General features: G+C 42.8%; 1 protein-coding gene across 5 annotated transcripts in view; it reads left to right on the top strand.

Annotated features, from left to right (window-relative positions):
- asap1b (ArfGAP with SH3 domain, ankyrin repeat and PH domain 1b) overlaps positions 1-21,245 on the top strand; it is a 107,101-nt gene that overhangs the window by 43,664 nt on the left and 42,192 nt on the right. For all 5 annotated transcript variants that reach the window (XM_035413492.1, XM_035413491.1, XM_035413495.1 and 2 more), the window contains exons 4-6: positions 8,710-8,782; positions 15,158-15,303; positions 20,585-20,659. In XM_035413492.1, coding sequence (XP_035269383.1) covers positions 8,710-8,782; positions 15,158-15,303; positions 20,585-20,659 — 294 coding nt within the window. The remainder of the gene's footprint in view (positions 1-8,709; positions 8,783-15,157; positions 15,304-20,584; positions 20,660-21,245) is intronic.

Raw genomic sequence — 21,245 nt, 5'->3', positions numbered from 1 at the left:
ATCAATGTGCTACAAAATCCAGCATTCTAAAGCAGTTTAAACAGCAACTTTCGCATTTGAATTGTTGTTACATCCCCTCCCGTTTTCAATGTCCAATTTCACAATTGATGGCAACGTTGAATCACATTTCTAGTTACTGTTACTAGCTTTACAAATCATCCCTTATTTGGACAGTAGAATAGGCGTTAGGCATTTTCATCCGTATGTTTGTGAACGATTGCGTTTATAGTAACTACTGTTTTGAATACAATTCAATAGTTAGATAGCTAGCTAGCCGGGATAACAAGCATGCCGTGAGACCATTCTGACCTAAAACCAAGAATTTTAATATTGGCTAGGTGACAAGTGATGGCGAACCTATCATAAAGCTAGCTGGCATTCAAAACCCGTTTCAGAGGGTCTTAGAAAGACGTTATGTATACACTGCGCGACCACACCATTTAAAAAGCAAGACAGTGCTAGGGAGATTAATTTGATTGACTTATGGTTTCATGCAGTTTTATTAAATAATGTAATTACAAAAATGACCAAAATTGGTGCTAATTGTATGGTATAAAACGAGAAGGAACTATTTTTTCTTGATAGCATCATTGTTTTCATAGAATTACCAACCAGAGGTTTTTGCTTAACAACGGTGCAAATAGAACTACCAACCGGAGTTTTGCTTGACAACGGTAAAGCCGCTACACTCTCATTCATGGGCTCTCATTATGTTCCACTGGGGAGTGGCTGAGTCACGTGTGACGCCTAGTGGTAAAATTGGGTATTACCGGTCCTGTTCAGTATTTGGCTTAATATCAAACCGGTTTGAAAATTTTTACATCAGCCCAACCCTAATGTATACAAACCAAGATAACTTCAATGGTTCTTTTTGTCAACAGAGTATATGCAAGAGTTGAGCACTGTGGATGGTGGTGATTCGATAGTCTTGTTTGGATTTCCAGCGCAATTCTTCATGTGCAACGAATACCTTCAGTCAGTTTTGAACATCGGGCACGTAAGGCCACTGCAAATTACCATCCTGGGCCCCACGTTGGATAGGGTAATTTTACGCAGATCAAACAGAACTTCTGTCCAGTCCAGTAATTCTTTGTCTATGCTTGGATTGTCCCATAATTCCCTCTGAAGGAGATCAAAGCGCTTTAACCTTGGAGGAGAGGAGCCCTCAGGACATTGCTTGCTGTTAAGGGCCGGCTGTAATTGGGGAAGCACTGTGTACATCTGTCCTTGGAAAACGTTTGGCTGCTTAATTATGTCATGAAATTTAATTGGCCCAAACTTCTAAGCATTTCTAATCAGCCACCGGAATCCAGTGTCATTTATTTATGTTGGTGTTTATCATCTCCATAAGGGGTTGTGGCAGTGTTATGGTTTGCAACATCTTGATTGCTATCTTTAAAAAAGTGGTAGGTTTTTTGATAGGTTGTTTTGTTCTGCTGGCCAGAAGGATATGTGTGGCAGAAAACATTCTGGAGATGTATTCTGACCCAAGCACTCACTATGGATAATTTGCAACATTTTATTGTTGGCGTTTGACCTAGAGCACAGTACACTTATCAGGGACTGGCTGTTTCTGATGGAAATGCCCAGAGGGGATTTATTCTGGTACCCTTAAAACATTCATATCAGGTTGAGTGCTGTTTTGTATATATCAGTGAAGTAAATGCTTTATTCAAACAAACTGGATAAAGCATTTGAATAAAGCATGCTCCTCATGCATAGTAATGGCTTTGATTCTTGGTTTTCTGACTGTGAATGTTATATTTTTCAGTCCGCGCTCCACCTCACCAAACACTTTTTCAGTTTCATGCACGCCTTTTATGGAAAGGATGCAAGGACACAAGTTGCGTAAATGACGCAAGAAGGGATCTGATTTAGTCACCATGCTTAGGCCACAGCCCTCCCAAGAGGCTTGGCATTTTAGAGGTATTACAACGCTGCCGATGTAGGTCCGTCTGCATTGTTTCATTAGATCAAGCCAGCTCAAATTAAAATAGCTCACAAAACTCCTTTTGGCTAGTAAGGGACACTTGTTTTGCTGTCACTGCACTGTACTGAACAGACTGGGCTGGTTGCAGGATGTTGGGAAAGCAGTTCTGGGACTATTTGTTCAGAGATTTACTGAATCTCAGATTAACCAAGAAATCATTAATTTTCTAAACCGAACACCCCCCCCCCCTTACTTGACCCAGACTTCATTGTTAGCTTCCTGTATGCAGTCGCTTTAAAGTCAGTGACATTTGCTTTCCTTGGCTAATCGGATTCACGCCTAGCTCGGTAAATCAGAGAGGCTGTGCCGTGGGAGCGTGCCGGGGACCCGGGAGCTGCATGGCCGACAGCCCTGCCCCACGCGGCAGTGACCCGCCGGGTCAGGAGGGCAGCGCCCCCAGTGGTAATTATGGTGTCCCGCACGTCACGGCCTGCGGAGGGTCCTCTGTAAACACGTTCGTTGAGGCGCGTTTGCTGCGACGGCGTGCGCTCTCCCCCACACGGCATGTGAAAGCCATTTCAGAAGAAAGGCTGGAAAAGCATTGGCCATGCAGGCTCTCTTTTTGCACACTGTACTGGCTCTGAAGAGCTGGTGCTGTACAGCATCGGTTCCCAACCTCAGTCCTGGAGTACCCCTGTGTATGCTGGTTTTCCTTCCGACCACAATCCGAGAATTTTAACAAGTTGTAAATTATTCTTAATTTTGTGCTTTTCATGTTTAGAGGGATTATTTAGCTACCTACTGAAGCCACATAATGTCAAAAAAGCCATGAAAAATAAAATTCCCATGTTCGTATTGTTTTAATTGTGCTATTGGTTTATCAATAGACTTCTGAACACGCAGCTGAACACGTTTATTAACGCAATGCAGATTTGGCTCATTATCATTTGCTTTGTCTTTGAATTCTTCATTATCTTCCAGATGGTTAGTTTTAGGGGCCATGTTTCCAGACTTTGACCAGTTAGAAGCCTATTGATTCACCTCAGTCTTTAATTTTATCCGTTAAAAGTAATTTACTTTTTCATGTAATTGTTTGCCATGTAGCACAATATGCGTTGTATGAACATGGGCATTTTATTCTTCACAGCATGCGTAGCTATTTCTGACATGATGTCGTCATGTGGGTAAATAATGCCTCTAAACATGAAAAGCTCCTTAAATTAATAAAAATTAACAACTTGTTAAACTTCTGGTGCTGCAATTGCGATTGGAACAAAAATCAGCATAGGCTGCAGAACCAAGGTTGGGAACCACTGCTGTAGAGGGAAAGTGGTCGACCTTAAGTAACCCCGTGTCATTGAGGCCGATCCCTGGGCTATGCTTTGGACACGGTATCAGCAAGCTTACAGGCAAGGAGGAGTCAGTCAGCCTAGTAGCCTGAGAGCTCTGCTTTATCATTGCTGTGTCTGTGGATAGACTGCTAAAATGGCTACTTGTTCGAATGAATCTGATATTACACAGAACAAACTTTCAGTGTAAATAGGCTAAGCCTTGAAATTCCTTGAGGTTCTTTTGTACAAAGCAACTGGTTTGCATTCATGGGAGTTTTCACTGAATGAGTTTGGAAAGAAGTGTGTGATGGCATTTTTAATGTTTTTAAATAAAATGTATTTTTAATACTTTTTTATTATTAAAATTATGTGATTAATAAAGTATTTTATATTACAAAGCCAGTCCATGCCCAAGTCTGTAATAGTGCATATGAACTACGGTAATGAAATATGAAAACACAACAGGTTCATGCTGAAATGAGTGTACAATATGGATATGGATAAACACATCACTGGATATAATTTCATGTATGACTAAGGTTTCCAGTAGCCTAGGCCATGATGATTTGAAACTTAAACTATGGCTCTACCGAAAACCAAATACTGAATGTAGTCTAGTTTTGTAGGCCTGTTTTGATTTCTAACTAAACCTTGGGATGCTGTTTTTCCTATGCATTGCACAACTGGTGAGAATGTCAGTAGATCCTAGTCTGCTGATTTTTGAACCTGTGTAGTTTTTTAATGTGCTGTTGGCATCTCTTGTAGGGAAGAAGAGTGAATCTCACCCACAGACATGCCAAACCATGTGCCTTTTCTAATTAAAACTGTGCTCTTATGCCAGAAAGAACAGTAAAGATTTTCAGCTTTTAGATGTAGATCAAGCCAGCTCACATTAAAATAGCTCACAAGTAAGGGACGTACTTATTTTGCTGTCATTTCACTGTAATGAACAGACTGGGCTGGTTGCAGGATGTTGGGAATGCAGTTCTGGGAATATTTGTTCAGAGATGTACTGAATCTCAGATTAACCAAGAAATCATTCATTTTCTAAACCTGAGTTCGTTTTCTCCCTGTTCCTAAGGTATTGGCTAGTTCTCATGGCTATACTTGTGGGATATTAGAAAAGCCTGATATCTGTCTCTGGCTGCATATAGGGCCTATTGCTTGATGTCTTTATGAGGTAGAGAAAGGTAGTGAAAATGCATAGGACAGCAGTAAGATTGTGTATAGAATGTTTGCATTTTACTGTCTTTGTGTGGTGAATTGTCAAAAAATATAATGACTTTTAATAAGTATACATATAAGCATGCTTTATTGGAATGCTCTTTGCTTAATTAGGCAAATTTTCCTGCTATTTGTGAACGAACATTTGCCTTTAATAGCAGTGTCCATTTCCACTAAGAGGGTAATCCTGCTTCCAATAAAAGTAAATGTGTTTCATAAAATGGTGATAGAAACTGCATTATTGTCGCATAGGCCTACATGTGTAAGAATTGAAATAAGTTAGGCTACTTGTATTTTTAGTTGTAGATTTGATTCAGGTCATGCAGTTACTCTCGTGATGCTTTGTAGAAACCTGAAGAGGAATTTAAGCCCAGATAGGAATTCCTTTGAAGTAAACGAGCTGTTCAAATGAGCAGCCAGAAGTGATGAGCACTGTGGTGCTACCTCCGTGTGTGCCTTTTAGAAAACCCTGATGTGAAATGCAGGGATGTCGTGAAAAAGGGAAAAAAGGGAGGAAAATGTGAAAGAGGAGGGAGGTCTCGGCATCAACGCTTCAGAGTGGGACTTCTGCCAGAATCTGAAAGGCAGACCTATAGGGAAAATAACTTATAGCCAAAAAAAGATAGCCTACATTTGTTAGCACTTTTGTCGGGAAGAAACTGCTTGTGTATAGGCAAGGCTGTGTGTATGAACGTTTAGTCATTACAATCATGGGGAGGAGGGTAAAGGAACGCAGAAGAGAATGGCTGAGTTAGATGTCGCTGGCTAAGGTTTTAGAGGCGTTCTCTTGCGAGAGGTGTGTGAGTTCAGAGTGTGAGGTGTCTGCGGTACGTGTGGGATGATGCGTAGGAGGCAAAAGGTTGTTGAGATTCTGCAGCGCTCCTTGTAGTCTTGCTCGGTTTGACGTCCAGCGTCCTTTGTGTGGGAGTAGGGCAGCAGTACTGATGCTAATTTGGAGCCTGATCTCACCCAAGAAACAAATGATTGATTGCTGAATCCGTATTATAAATGGCCTGCCTTTGACACTTGGGAGTGTTGTGTTGCATAGTTAGTTGGTCTGAGGGTATGACTCATGCGTAGTTTGCCTCTGACAATGCCCTCTGTCTTTTAGGTGCATTGCGGCATCTGTAAGAAGTAAGAAATATGTTTGCTTTTGCCATTGTATCATCCCTCTATATTTCACAAAAACTCGGTGGCTGGGCAGGGCCTTGCACCCAATGTTTTGTAGCACAAAAAAGTACGACAAAACAGTGATGTTCCCTCAATACGTTTTGGTGACTTCTCCCACCTGACCCCCAGGTATAGCTATAGCTACAAACCGAAGCTGTGCCACACAGGCAAATAATTTCACACTCCACTGTGAAGTTTTTGACTACAACCAGGCCGAAGAAAGGGTCGGCATCCACAGCCCGAATCCCTCAGCCCTCAGTCCCAGGTGGCCGTTTTTGCGTGGGAGTTAGAACACTGTGGATTCCGTAGTCTTCTCTTCAATCAGTAAGCTGATCCCTCTCTCCCATTGATTTCCCCTGTGCATTAGTAGTCAGCAACTGTAATTATGTTACCCAGTGAAAATTACAGCAGTCTTCGTCCGGGATCTCTAAATAGAAGAACTAAAAAAACTATGAATCTTGGTGGAAGTACTGTGCTGCATTGCTAAGCATCTATTTCATTTACTTCTGCATGACTGTAATTAACCCAGTATGTAGGCTACATCCTCAGTTTCTTTGGAGGTTTATAGTTTTTTGATGACTAAAACTCTAACGTAAATGCAGAAGTTTACGCAGTTTGGCATATGAATCACACTTGCTAGTATTAGCCTAAAAGAAGGCCGTCTGTCGTGTTTCATTGCTGACATCTTTTCAAACTTGAATGTATCATCTGTGAAAGATCTGCTCGAATCACCTCGTGATAAGGAATTCTGCGTGGATTGTGCGCAGGTTGTCGGGGCTGTTTTCCCGTTTTACTCGACTCTGGCACACAGCCGGCTGGGCTTGCTTTGGCCAGATCCTCCTTTCCTTTGTGTACGCTGTTGAGATGGCCTTTGGCTGGCCTGCAGGGAATGCAAGGTCCTCTGGCCTCTGTTCCTCATTAACTCTCACTTTGCAGCCTGGCTGATGGCTTCATCACTGACGTCTGGGCCTGGGCCTAAAACACACCAAAAGAACTGAGTCACATCAGCTTACATTTCATGCATCCCAGGCTCAGTGCATATGAAGCGTTGCCCAGTCCACAATAGCTACTTGAGCTCGAGATCTTTGTTACCATTCTGTTGGAGTTTCCCTGGTTGGGCCTCCTAAAGCTGGAGGGACTATCTTGTGGTAATAGGAAATGTAGGCAAATTTGAACTTCAGTAATATCAGAGAGGAAGCTGTTTGTGTTGGTTACAGTAGGTCACGGGTATGATGAAATCTGGTCGTCACCACACGAGATAGCAGTAGGCTAACTAGAAGTTTTGCATCATTTATTTGCAGATTATGAAGCCACATTCTCTTCAACTTTGTTCTGACTGATTTATTTATTATTCATTTTATATGCATGTGAGGGATTGCATGAAAGTTTCTCTGAGAGTCTAATATTTCAGCTAGCTATTTCTTTACCTCAGTGCGAGAGAAAATGAACATTTTACCCTTTAAACATGAGGTGACTAAGCTTCAGTAACAAATATTCAGTAACACTGAAATGACAAGAAGGTAAACACATGGGGTTTATTTCAAAACAATATTTACCATAATTTTTTACGCAATTCTCTTGTTTCCAAAGGTGCCATGGAGCAGTTTAATGTGAATCAGCTGTGCAATTTACCTTTACCTTTCCACCTATCTGTGTAATTACTCATTTCTTCTTGAGAGTTACTCATTCTGCTTATCTGCTCCTCTTTTTCTCCATGAGAGCATGTTTCAGTGGCTGGTAAGTGTTACAGCGAGTGTTAAGACCGCTGTGTGGCTGGGTACATTTTTCTGTGATTTAAATGCACAGCTGCGTGGCTGAAGGCGGCCTTGGTCATGTTACAGAGTGAGAATGGAGAAAATACGTTCCGACAATCATAACTGGCTCACAGAACTTATTTTCCACCATTTCTCATGACATATTTTCCAAGTGTGCAGTTTCATAATGACATCCTCATTCTTAGAGTATAGTGGTGGTAATGGGTATTAAAATATAACAAAACCCTTCTCGGTTTTTTAACTCCAACACTAGGTCACCAGTTAATATCTTATCATTAATTATAATAACAGCGGGAAACTAGCAAAATACTTCATGTTTTTAAATCAATAGAGCCCACTTATTAGAATAAAACTTATTCACAGATAACTGATATAGAGACATGGATAGAAAAATATATATCCTGCTTGGTTGCTTCTTCAGGGCTTGCCAGTCCACTGCTGTGTGGTGTAGGCTACTTTGTCTGTGTCAGAATCTATGGCCACGTGATTGGTCTTTTGTCTGCATGCTGATGCAGAGGGGACTCACGTGTTGACTCTTTTTCCTGGGCTTCTGTCTGGCAAAGATTTATTGGTTTGGCCTTTTAACCAAAACCAGCATTCAGGTTTACTCTGTATCTTGCTTTGCTAGTAATGTACAGCACAGCTTAATTTGCCTTGTTTCACACAATATCCCAGTATGTTATGATGCTAAGGAATCTGTTTTGAGCTGAAACAGAGGGGAGTTGCAGAGCTCAGAGAACAAAACAGAATTTGACTAGACATGTATTGAACTAGACGCGGACCCCATCTGTCTGATCAATTGTGCTGACTGGCTGATTGGGAACAGGAAATCCATCCCGCAAGCAAAACTGTCGGTCAGCCTCCTCAGTGAGGTGGGGGTTCGTTCCTCCTTCTCTACCACTGTTTTGATTCTTTGGCATCTTTCATCACATCCCTGCATAAAAACAAACACTTTCATCACCCTCTACTGATGCCCAAGGACGAGATGGTCCAATAATGAATGTAACAACTGTGCACTATCCCTAGGTTCCAGGCTTAAAATTGAGGGTATCTCTTTCATGCCTTGTTCAGACAATTGGACAAACAGTAAGGGAAAGTCACAGAGTGTGGCTGTTTTGGTCTAAAGTACCCAAATAAAAGCAACCAACTGCCAATGTAGTGATTTGGAATGGTCTTGTCAACCAACAGGTGAATTGGATAAGCACAGGCCTGGTTTGCTGTTGGTGTTTCACAGTGCTAATCCTATTTTAACCCCACCTTTCTTTCTGTTTATGCTCAGGCTTTGGATCAGGACCGGACAGCATTGCAGAAGGTGAAGAAATCCGTCAAAGCTATCTACAATTCAGGTCAAGGTAAGAGACAGCTCTTCACTTCCTCTTGTCCATTTTTTGTGAGATGGAATTGCCTGCTCTTTGACCCACAGCTAAGGTATTGCACATCGCCTACCTTTTAAAATATGTTACCTACATTTTCAAGAATCTCTTTATTAGGGGTGCATCGATCGATCGCTCCATAACACACGATTAGTAACCAGCAGATTTTGTGTATTCCAGTTTTATGTTCCGGTTTTTAGAAATGTGATATGATGTCGGAAATAATGCCGTCCGAACATTTTCAGTATTGACCGTAAGCTACACTATTCTGCGCGCACACAAATATAATTCAGTTCTTCATCTGTGTATTCTGGTTCAAATAAATGTAGTCGGCCAGCAAAGTGAAAAGGCTTGAAACGGCTGATTTTGCTTTTAAAAAAATCTGCAATCGGAATTGGCCATAAAAAGTCATGATAACACCAGGGTTTTTACTGGAGGATGTTGGATAAAATGCTTTTCTCTAGGTTAAAGCAGTGTTAAAGCAGTGTTACCAGTGTTAGCAGTGTCAAACCTTGTTTGAACCAAGAAGTTGGTGACTTTTTGCCTCTGCGTTTATTTTTTCTGTTTTTGTATCCTTTCACTGTTTTTTGTTCTTCTTTGAAAATCGGAGAGCCTGTTCTCTCAAGTTGCGCTACTCGCTGAGTCGCCTGCTGTTCCTTCATGTCCCTCCACCGCTATCTCCGCCGGGCGCTCGTCCCCCCCCCCCCCCCCCCCGGGCGCTCTTCCACGGAGGCCTTGCCACGGCCTGCCGACCGTATCTTTTTCACGATTCGTAACCGGGACGGCTGATGCACTGCGGTCACTCACATATGGCTCTAGCCTCTGTTGGCCGGGATGCCAGCATGGCCTCTAGGACATCGAGCAGCCCGACCACCGCCTCACAGTCCAGATTTAGCTCAGTGCTGTCTTCTCTGTTTGCGATCAGAAAAATAAGCAGTCTATAATACAGTGTAGTCAACAACAACCTTTGCAGAACAAGGCTGCTGTTGCTTTTATTGTTCTGTGCTGGTTTGCACGGCCCTTGGAAATATTCCCAGTTTGTTTCGCAGGCGTATGGTGAGAAACAGTGCAATTTGCTGCTGTTATTAAAATATGCACAGGAATCTGTTTGGCATCAGTGACTTTGTCCTCTGAGAAGCATTAGGAATGCAGTTTCCCTGGCATTTATTTGCACTTGCATTGTATCATCGAACTATGTTAAAATTCCCTGCTTGGCTCTGCATCAGCTTACTGCATTTGATATTCTCAGGAGCCCATATGCTTAAAAGGACTGTTCACTTTCTGGAGTTTTTCAATATTATTTCAGTTTTAGGGTTTGTGTTTGAATGGTTCAAACAGTTGTTGTGTGTGATGAAGGATATTTTACTTACTGAAGTTTCTGGCGAAGTTACTGCCAGCTGTGGTGGGTGTCTGGGCATTTGGATGCCCATTTTATATCTAATGCAAGATAATACAATTAGGTTAACTCCAAGGACACTTGTACAGTGATGGTATGTCCCTTTAAGACTAAATGATTTCATGCTTTGCCATAAAACCTAATGTCACAAGACCCTGGAGCAGAAAGCAGTGGTTCTTTCAGCATCACTAACATCCATATTGATTCAATTTTAAAAATAAGCCTAAAGTTATTTTATCAATAAAATAAAATTCAGGAACATGGTTTGGTTGGCCATCACAAACCAACCTTGAAATGAACATTGACGTGATACATGTTTGGTACTTCAAGTTGAACGCTTCTGTGTTTCATTAACAAAGTCGATTTTTCCCCCAGAAAATTTCACATTGATCTCACAAAGGATTCAGATTCAGATCAAATTTAAATGAGAGTAAAACTGTTATGTTTTCTTTGGGAAGAGTCCATGGCACCATTTCTAAGAGCCATGTAAGGCCTCATGCTCTTTGATGGCTTGGATGAGATTTTGATTGGATGAGATTTTGATTGCTAATGGTTACATGGATATACGGGCCAGCCCACGATGCACAAGGTGTTTTGTGTACTGATCCAGAATGTGACAATCCCTCTTCTCAGTTCTGTCCTTTTTGTATAAAAAATGGATGGTAATACTGCTCAAACAAGGTCTTGCCACTTTCAATTGCTTAGATGTTTGAAAGAACTAGTGTGACTTGTAGTCTTCAGTCAAATAACGTATGGATGATTCTACTCCTGGAAGGGTGAATTGTGCTTCGTTGATGTCATTGGTCTCCAACAGCTGAATGGCTCCTCCTGTTAAAAGGGATGGATCATTTCAGACCATGCCAACACTGACTGCGGTCAGTAGCCCTGTAGGGTGGTACATAATTGGGTTATAGTGTCACTCAGGGAGGGTGGATTTCAGTTGGAGGGTTTGTTATTAGCTCATTGTCCCCCAGCATGCTCCTCTGATTGGTTGGGCACTGATTCGTAAGTAGGCCAGTCTGCTTGTGTCAGCTGCACAAGTGCGCTTCAGCGATACAGTTCTGTGCAGCTCATCAGAGTGAATAGAATTGCTGGCCGGTAGCATGTGCTTCAGGGGAGTGTCCATGCTTTTCTGAGCCCTCCTGGATTGACAGAGGAAGCCATAGCCATGAGTACAATTGGTCAGTTTTTTTTTTGTCATTTTCAAACTGTTGTTGATGTATTGTGATTATGCATTTTGATTCCTTATTTAGTTTTTCTCCCTGTGGAAGTCCTTAGAGCCTCAGTCCATTATGGCTTAGCATGGCATTGTTTAACTAGAAAGACTGGTGATTAGAAGGGTGAGTCCAGGTTGACTCTCATTCATAATGTGTTTTTATTGTTACCGCTAATGAATAAAACCGCAACTTGTTTAATAGGCTGTGGTTTCTGTCAAGTCTGGCTTCCTGAGGGTCTTGCATTCTTGCAAATGAATGAATGAAAAAACATTGCTTTGAAAGAGCAGACTGCTGTACAGCTCTGTCTTCCAGACTCATTATCATTCTTTTAAATTATATGATGATGGTCCAGGGGTAAAATAAATAACGTGGAATGTAGTGTAATTTATTGCGCTGGATGATTAGTTCTTTTCCAATGCAGAAGATTTAGCTTTCCGCTGCCCTGGTGAATGCATTGAATTCCGCTGGGCTCTACAGCTGCACATGTTTATCTCCCAGTGAGCTTCCCAAACACTGCATCTTCTCAATGGACATCCATTCATTCACTGATAACAATTCAGTGGCGAGCTTCACAAAATATATTTGGAGCTCACATGTCTGCTGTGTCAATGTCGCTTTTAGCCAGATTTTTATGCAAAAAATTGCTAACTATCTACGTGCAGCTCTCAGACAGCCACAGTCATTTATGTTGCACTTCACAATGTCTAAAACCGAAAATTCATGATGGGAACTTAAATTAAAATTAAAATTCCCTCTTTTGTCAGAATAATTATGTTTGCTACCCTCAATTTTCTGACTGTGTTGCTTGGAAGAAAATGAGGCACAATCATAATGGAATGGCCGTTTTCACTGTACAAACATATATTTCTCTCTTTTACTTACTTTTACAAAATAAACATTGAAGCTTTATAAAATAATATGTTGGTGTCACCCCTAAATTTTAGATTGAACCCGCCTATTTTCTGGCTTCCTCCTGTCTACACATGAGGGACATCATCACATTCAAATTGGCCATATATTGTGGCCAGGCATGTGATGTGATGTACCTTGATATTTTATAGGGAGGGTATAACAAGCCATGCTAAGCTAAGACTACTTTAGCCTGGCGTTAGGTGGATTTACCTCTCGTGACCCGAAGGAGGCGACGGTGAGTATTTTTGCCTTTTCCAGGCTGTGAGGCTCTCCCCCGTTCTCACTGGTATGAATTAAGCATGAAATGAATTGGTCAAGCCAAAGAACTGGCTGGAGATGCTGGGTTCAGATTGGGAAGTGAACCCTCTGCTGAGGTCGACCTCTGTCCCTTGCATGCACATGTGCAGCGGCAAACGCAACACTGGCGCGTTGATCCAGCCAGGACATGGGTGGGGGGGGTTTGGGATGGAAGCCTGGCCCCCAGCCACAGACCACACTGTCTCCCATTTGGGATTATAGGCTTTCCTGAGTACGCGGCTCAGCCAGGACCTCTCGCAAACTATGTCCTCTCCGGGCAGGGATATAAGCAGGGTCTGTTTCTGCCAATCCTCTCTGGGATCGTTTCCTCGGGATGGCCTTTAAAAAGGACATTCCCTGCCGGTTCTCTGCGGTATCCCCGCATTCAGCTATGCTTCGACAGAGCTGACTTCAGCTCTTCCAGTCTGGCACCCATACGTCGGGCTGTTCTCAGAGTGTGAAATTAACATCCGCCACCAGCCAAATACTGGTAAAATTTTGATTGTGGCTTGTAAGATTTTCTACTGCCGTCACTTAACCAGGTAACAAATCAGGTTGTGTTGTCTTGGAAAAGGTAATGCGGCTGGTAAAAATGTTGAAAATAGCTGGTGATTTTTTTTAGAATCCACAAACTACTCTGACCAGTGGGTGAAAAAAGTACATTTAATGCCCTGGCTGTTCTCCATCAGGGTCTATCTTTGGCAGCTCTGTTTGGGATTAGGCTACTGGTTATGGCTATTCTGGTGTGGAGTCAATTCAATCAAACCTTTTCTGATAACACTGTCTGTGCAGCGCAGTAAATATGTCCTTTCTGGTGTCTTTGTTTTGGCTGGGAATGCCACCGGGATCACTGTTTTGGCCGTTATAGTGACAGCAATATCTCTGACCTTTTCTTTATGACGGACTGTACTAAGATTAAGGTTTATTTGGCATCGTCTGTGGTTTGCCTTTAAGGCTGTGATGTCTAGCAGCTGAAGGTCAGTGTTCATACACTTAGCATCAGAGAGAGTCAATCCTTGGGGAATTACCAGAACATTTCGCAGAAATACTGTCTGAGGCTTTGAAAGGCACTTGTCTTACCTTCCCATGTCTGCATCTGTGGTGCTGTGTTGAATTTTTTTGCTAATGAACTAATTACACCTTTGCCTCTGCCTCCATGGAGCGAGGAGGTCTTCTTGGTAGGGTTGTGTTCTTAATTTTGTTCACAGAATTTCAGTCTGCAAGAAGAGATGTACCCTTATTTACTACTTTAATTATAAGGACAAAACCGAACGGGGATACATTAACATCCACTAAAGAAGCTACAGGTAGCAGCGTGCACTGTTCATAAACCATTCAGGGATGATTTGCTGCTTTTTAGATTTTTGTATTTTTAAATACCCTCCATAGTATTAAGTCTTGAGCCACCTGCTGGCTCTAATGGATACTGCATATTTTGGTGTTTTGGTGTGTGAGTGTGTGTCTGTTTTTTCCAATTTTGTAAAGACAAATGACCTAATAATGTCACTCTGCCAAGGGACTCAGCCCCATAAAATTGGTGAATGAATCCCAGATGAGGGCTGGATAAGGGAACAGGACAGGGCTCAAGTGCTTTGAATCCTCCTTCGGCCTCCTAGTCCTGCAGAGTTAGCAAAGAGTGGAAAGGGCCATGCAGACGGCTTTGGACTAGCGTTTGGTGTTATAATTATAAACACATGCGTATCCTTCTAGCGGTTCCTGTCTCTCTTGTGTGGTAGAAGCGTTATTGTTTGTGCATGTAGGTCTAGGCCTATTCATTACCTCATTGATGTCACTGATACAGCCCTCATCTTCCGCCTGTGTGAAATTGTATCTGAGAATTCAATGCGAAATTTACAGTGACCTTTACAGAAGAGGATTCCTCTCCGCTTGGTTTTAACTTTGTGCTCCTTTGAAGTCTCAGATTCCGGCTTAACCTCTTGTTTCATGCAGATGAACAGAGAGGGACTTGTCATAAGCTCTCTGCGGCTGCACGTGCAGTGGGAAGTCCAGCCGGATCAGATAGGAACTTTGGAATGGACCACCGAGAGCTAAATCTGAATTCTTGGGTTTATCCCGGATTGGGGTTTTGCCTTCCAGTTATAGCCTTGTCCCTTCCCCCAGGGCAGTCACCTCTAGTGCACACATCATTAGCTTGTGGATGGAGAGTCCATTATAGACCATGCAGTCCAGTCTGCATACGTGACCACAGCTTAGCTTAACCTGGATGGCCAGGGGAGATCACTTTTAATTGCCAGATAAGTTAAGAATGTGTCTAATTAAATCCTGGCTTATATATAATGAAGCCCTGCCCTGAGTCTTGCATTTTTCTTGGACTAGTCTTGTAACCTTACGTTTATTATGTTGAACAGAATAGTTGGATTCCAGGGATATCATGGTAATGAATGACAAGCTGATACAGGAGCTGTGCATTCTCATTAAAGACATGTTAAGCTGATTTTGATTGAAATTTTTGAAAATATAGTCTTCTCACTATTTTATGTTATCACATTAATGCTCTTGTTCTGTCCACAGACCACGTCCAGAATGAAGAGAACTATGTTCAAGCACTGGACAAGTTTGGCAGCAACTTCATCAGCCGGGACAACCCTGACCTGGGCACAGCCTTTGTCAAATTCTCCACCCTCACCAAGGAGCTCTCTGCTCTGCTCAAGAACCTGGTAAGAGCCCCTAACAGTGCTGGTGCCACTTTTTGGGCTAATGTGGGAAAAGTTGGTGATGGACATATAGAAAAAGTTTTGAAGCACATGCCAAGCAAATGACTGACATTATGGAAATTATTAATAGATCCATCCACGTTTCATACAGAACAGCCATAAGCTGCAGTTGCCTTGTATCCATGATAGATGAAGTTTGACTGGGGAGGGTATGCTTAAAGCCACTTTCTGACAGCGAGTCTTTGCTTAACATTTGTCCACAATCCATCTAAACCACCAAAGCTCCCTGTTGAAAACACAATTTTATTGTATGAGTGCCAAGTAGTGAGACTACTGGGGAGGCTCTCTGTTGAGCAAGTATTTCAGATTTCCATCTCCCCACCCTCTCTGCAGTAATTTGAATGTTGATGGATGGCTTTTAGACAAAGTGCTGGTGTTTGGTTGAGTGTGTTTGGGTCCTTGACGGAATATTTGTATTTGGAAGAATATTCGAAAGATTCTGTTCTGCGTGGATCTACTGAAGCACAAATGCGTTTCTCACCCTGGCATGATGTGACCCCAGCACCTCCACCCCCTCCAAAGCTGGCTTGTGTTTAAGTGTGAAGGATATTCAACGTCTGTGTAAGGTTTTTTCTTCTTCCTTTTTTTTTTTGAAGGGCGGGGGGGTTAGCAAGAGAGTTGGAGTTTTGGCACCTACCCGCCCTGGACTTACCGATCAGTCCTGCCTGAATCCAGCTATTGTGTTTGTGTTGACACAATTGTCTGTTCTTCCTTATCCCATGTGTCTGTCTCGAACCCTCGGCAGAGATGGCAGGAGTGAAGTAGACTCCAGACCATGAAATTGCAGAAACAACATGAGTCGCTGCCGGTACCCCCACCCCACCTGCTTCTTAATCATTTGTGTGTTGACACCTCCTGCCTGTGGGAAATCATGCTTTTCATCCCAGGTTCAAATGCACTCAGAAGATGCCAGATTTTTGCCATTATTACCTATTGCAGTTCAATATATTTCCAGGGAGATATTTGAATTGTGAAGTGGTAACTTTAATATTTTTTGTTAGCTTATAATATAGCTGATGTGACATTTTAGAGGTTGAAGGTGCCCTGCACAGTGACATAGATACTGCCTTTGGTGGTTTTGTGTTGCCCTCCATTTGCCTTCAGCGCTCTATGGCTTGTCAGTTCTGAAGGAATACTTATATGTTGGCACCTACTTGTGGTATGTACTTGTGTTTTCCTTTTGAAGAACAAGTGGAACGCGCTTCCAGGATAATAAAGCATTGTAGGTCAGCTAGTATTCCAGCATTCCACCTCACACAGTGAAGGACAAAGAAAGGCAGAGATGGCTACTCTGCCTCTGGTTATATTTAGCATGAATGTAGGAGCAAACATTCAGCAAAAGCCAACAGAAGATTGATTTTCTCTGAGATGCTCTTCCTGCAGCTACAGTAAGGAAACACATTAGAGGCCATTATACCGTAATTGCATTGAACACCATGTAGTATATCTCCCAGTAGTAGCAGAAAGTTCTCACCCCTGTACCTAATTAGAAAGTGCAAATCTAGATCCATTGATTGGACCTCTGGAGCAGAACCAAGGTCGATCTGATTTGTACTGTATAGGCGTGTAGTATTTGTGGCCTACTTTGCTCTTAGCGCATACCCTTGATCAATGTTACAGACTAATAAGATTGACAAAAAATATTGAAATATTTTTTCCTGGGTTGTAATGCATTTTTTCCTGAAGCTGTTTCTTGTTGCAAATAGCCAATGACCTTTACTGCTAGGCAGTTGCATTTCCTGTTCTCAAACCCTGTTCCAGGCCCATAACAAAGTGGCTTAGAGCTCAGTCTGCCACAAAATAACAGCCACCTGCCCTCGACTTCTGAAACGTTGTGCAGGAAATGGAAGCTAACACCTTATTTAAAGATTACCGGTTAGCTTCCGGGGGCAGCCATGCTCAAGTGCTGTTTTTATTATCCGGATGATGAGCTGGGATGCACTAACAGCAACACATTGCCCCCAATAAGTGTGTCTGTTTGATTTGGGTTATGCCTGTTACAATTTTATGTAACTTCTCGCCATAGCAACTGAAAACTGTCAGCAGTATCTGATACTGGATCAGTTAACCGAGACCAAATTCTAACACCAACCATTATATATTGGAAATCTGAAACTGATCTAGGGTCAAAGTGTGAAGACAGAATCCTTCTGAATTCACATCAGGCAGGTGTGGGTCAGCGGGAGGGTTTTTGGCTTGTAGCCCTGAAGTATGGGGAGGAGAGGGCATTTGCCTGACAGGTCTTCTCTCAGCTGACAGTCTTGGTCAGAACTGTAAGTGCTATCCATGTGTGCCACAGTGGGAAGCTACCCAGGCTGAAAGTTCTTATCCATCTCTGGTAATTTTCAGCATTCCCAAGCAAAACGTGTCTTCTATGAAAAACAGCTTACACCTTCTTTGTTGTCCTGTGCTATGACGCTTGCTTTGTGGCCATTGGGGTCGTACCGTAAATTTTTGCTCATGGGCTGCTTTTAGGCCAGGCTCCTTGCCTCCTTTGTCTTGGAAGACAGAATGTTTTGATTGCAAGCTTTGTTTATGCTTGCTTGTTATATCTTATCATTGGCATATAGCTTAGGCTGAAGGATCCATGTTTGGAAAGGTGTGAGTGTGGTATGGATTGTACACTATATGACCAAAAATATTTGGACACCCCTTGGTCTGGGGCTACTTTTCATTGTTTAGGCTAGGCCCTGTATTTCCAGAGAAGACAAATATTAATGCTACAGCATACAGTCACATTCTATTCTGTGCCCTTTCCTGTTTCATCATGACAATGCCCCTGTGCACACCAAGGTCCATATAGAAATGGTTTTGTCAAGAACGGTGTGGAAGAACTTGACTGGCCTGCACAGAGCCCTGTCCTCAACCCCATCCAACACCTTTGAGATCAGTTGGAAAGCCAACTGTGAGCCATGCCTAATTGCACAATCAGTGGTCGACCTCACTAATGTTCTTCTGGTTGAATGGAAGCAAATCCCTGCAGCAATGCTCCAACGTCTAGTATAAAGCCTTCCCAGAAGAGTGGAGGTTGTTATAGCAGCAAAGGGGGGACCACCTCCATGTTAATTATCATAATTTTGGATGAGATCTTAGATGTCAGGTAAACACATACATTTGGCCATGTAGTGTAGGTGACTATGGTCAGCTCAGGATTAGAGCAGTACCCCATGTCTGTATCTGAAGAAAAATGGGATTCTCTTTTTTGCACTTCTCCTCACCATCTTGAATGACTGTGATGTAATGGTTAGGAAACTGGGTTCATAAGCTGGGTTCATAAGGTCACAGGGTTGATATAAGTAGCCTACTGCTATATACAGTTTTGATATAGGCCTATAGGGTATACTGTCATACAACTGCTATATACTGCATTTGTCCCCATGGGCAAGTCGCTTAACACGCATTGCTTCAGTAAACATGCATAAATGTACCACACATAAAGCTGAAGCCATGGAGGCTTCTAAGCTAATAAATAATTCACTGACATGTAATGTAGTCTAGTGGCAGAATGTGCTGGACATAAGGTCATATACTGTGAGTACTAAAGCAGCGCTGCCTGTTCATCTATGCCACTTGGTGTGGGGGTGGCTAATGGCTATGCTTCACTGGAGGTGAGATGTTCTTTCCCTCAGATGTGTCTGTGTCTTATAATGATAAGATAACATTTTATTTTAAGGACTGTTCATAAGTGATAAAAACCCTCATACACATATTACAAAAAGCCATTTATTTACAGTACATTTATTATAACCAGCTTTGCTTGGACTTACAAAAGAAGTGGCTAAAGAATTGTGACAAGGTACATTCAGTGTTTTACTGTCTGTCGCAACAAATGGATTTGAAGATTTATTATCGACATGAAATAATAGATTTTTAATCAAGCAATTGTTATTCGTTTTTTTTTTCCCCCCAATTTTGGAAAGCCTGGTGATATCCATATGCTTATACCATTGAGGAGTTGTTCTAAGAGTCTTTCCTTATGGAGCTATTAATAAGACTTATGAATGTCCCTTAGAATGAACTATTGCCAATTGAACAAAACTCCAGTTCACTGTTCGCTGACAGATTAGCAATAACAGCTGATTTAAACATGATGTAATGCCGGCCTGGCTTGGCTTGGCTTGGCCTCGGTTGTGCCTGGCATGCTCAGCACTGGACCAGGAAGCGGGTCTGCGTTCAATTACCGACAGGAGCTGACGACACGTGAAGCCTGGCCATCCAAAACAGGACCTCAACAGACCCCCATTCTGTTCCTCTTCGGCTCTGCCAAACCCAGGCTTTGAGAGCAGGTGCTAATTTTTACATTGGCTTGCCAACTGATCTTCGGCGCAACAATATTCCACAAGCAGCGGTTGGTTCTGTCAAATATCATTTGTGAGAGCAGAACTGTATACTGTTTATCGTCACAGCAACTGCCCGCCGGATTATTTGATATCGCGATTTTCATATCCTGGGCATGCTGCTGAGTTGAGTGTTGACTTTCTGAAGTCCTCATTTTTGTAGGGTTTGTGATTATTCAAGGACTAAATTACTAGCATATTCAAACTTTTATACTGCGGTGAACTGTAAACTGCAATACAAGACTCCTTTTGGGACTCATTGAATGGAGACATCAGATTGCGGGATATGCGTGAGTCAACGAGACCAAGTTAGAAGTCTGAAATCACTTCTTTTGTATAACCAGTCAACCCACATATGCCTCAAGACCACCGTATTTGGCACTGATGAGTTTTACTCCTTCTCGGGGTGAGGGTCTTTGTTCTGTTGTGAAGTGCTGTTTTTGTGGAGCACCACTTATTCCATGACCGTTCACTCAGGTAGAGCACAGGAAAAATTGGCGCTGGTGGAGGGGGAGGGGTGGGAAAGGATCAATCTCCATTCTGTAACAGAGAGAACTGAGGGGATGCCACAGGGGTCAGAGTTCTTTACCCCGTGACCCGGTCGCGGATGGTGGCGCATTCTCCAACGTGGACGGCTCCATTTTATCGGAGCCGCTCTCAGCTCAGTTCACGTTGACGGGACCACGTCAGGGGTGGAAGCCCCACCCGTCTCTCACCTCACCTTTTTCTGTGTGAAAGCTATAGGTTCATATCCTGCTTGTGGATGGAGTTCTGCTGGGTCGCCTGGGGCGGTGCTTTCATTAGGTTCCCGTGTCCGGGGGTAAATTAACTTGTCTGCGCTGCCGTAACTCAGGCTTGTCCTGCTGTCGCTCTCTTCTTCCCAACAGCTCCAGAGCCTGAGCCACAATGTGATCTTCACCCTGGATTCCCTGCTGAAGGGAGACCTGAAAGGAGTCAAAGGGGTAAGATTTAGTGGGCTTCCGCCCTTCCGAAAACAACTCGGGATGGCCCCTGAGCGCGCATCAGCGCCTCAGGGCCCTTCCCTTGCCGAAGTCGAGATTTATCTCTTGCCACTCCCCCTTCCTTTTTCGGGGGGAGGGGGGGCCATCTCCACAGTACGCCCCCAACTTTGTTAAAAAGCCTGACCTTGTAAATTTGAGAAGCGAACGCTGGTCCCCTTTGAGCAAAAGCGCTCGACAGATGAGTCCCGTTTTCATTAAGTGTGGATCCTCTGCCCGGCCTTTTTTATGCTGTATAAGCTCCTAAATTTAGCTAGCCCCTTTCTCTGTGTGCCGTGTCACACGCGGCGCGTCCTCTGAAGAACGCCCGCGGGTAGTCCCGTTTCGATGCATTTAATAATGGAGCTGAGCCATGTTTCTTCTTCGTCTAAAAGCAAAGTTACTAAGGGATTTTTTCTTTTTTCTTGGAAATATGTTGGCATCGGCAAACACACAATAATCCCTCAGTTTTAGGGGCAGAAAGGCACAAGACAAACAAAATGAAGTGAAGTAAACATTACTACACAATGCTTATTATTGTTGTTGTTCA

The sequence above is a fragment of the Anguilla anguilla genome, chromosome 4 (assembly GCF_013347855.1).
Source record: "Anguilla anguilla isolate fAngAng1 chromosome 4, fAngAng1.pri, whole genome shotgun sequence".
Taxonomy (NCBI): domain Eukaryota; kingdom Metazoa; phylum Chordata; class Actinopteri; order Anguilliformes; family Anguillidae; genus Anguilla; species Anguilla anguilla.
This window is presented reverse-complemented; position numbering and strand designations above follow the sequence as displayed.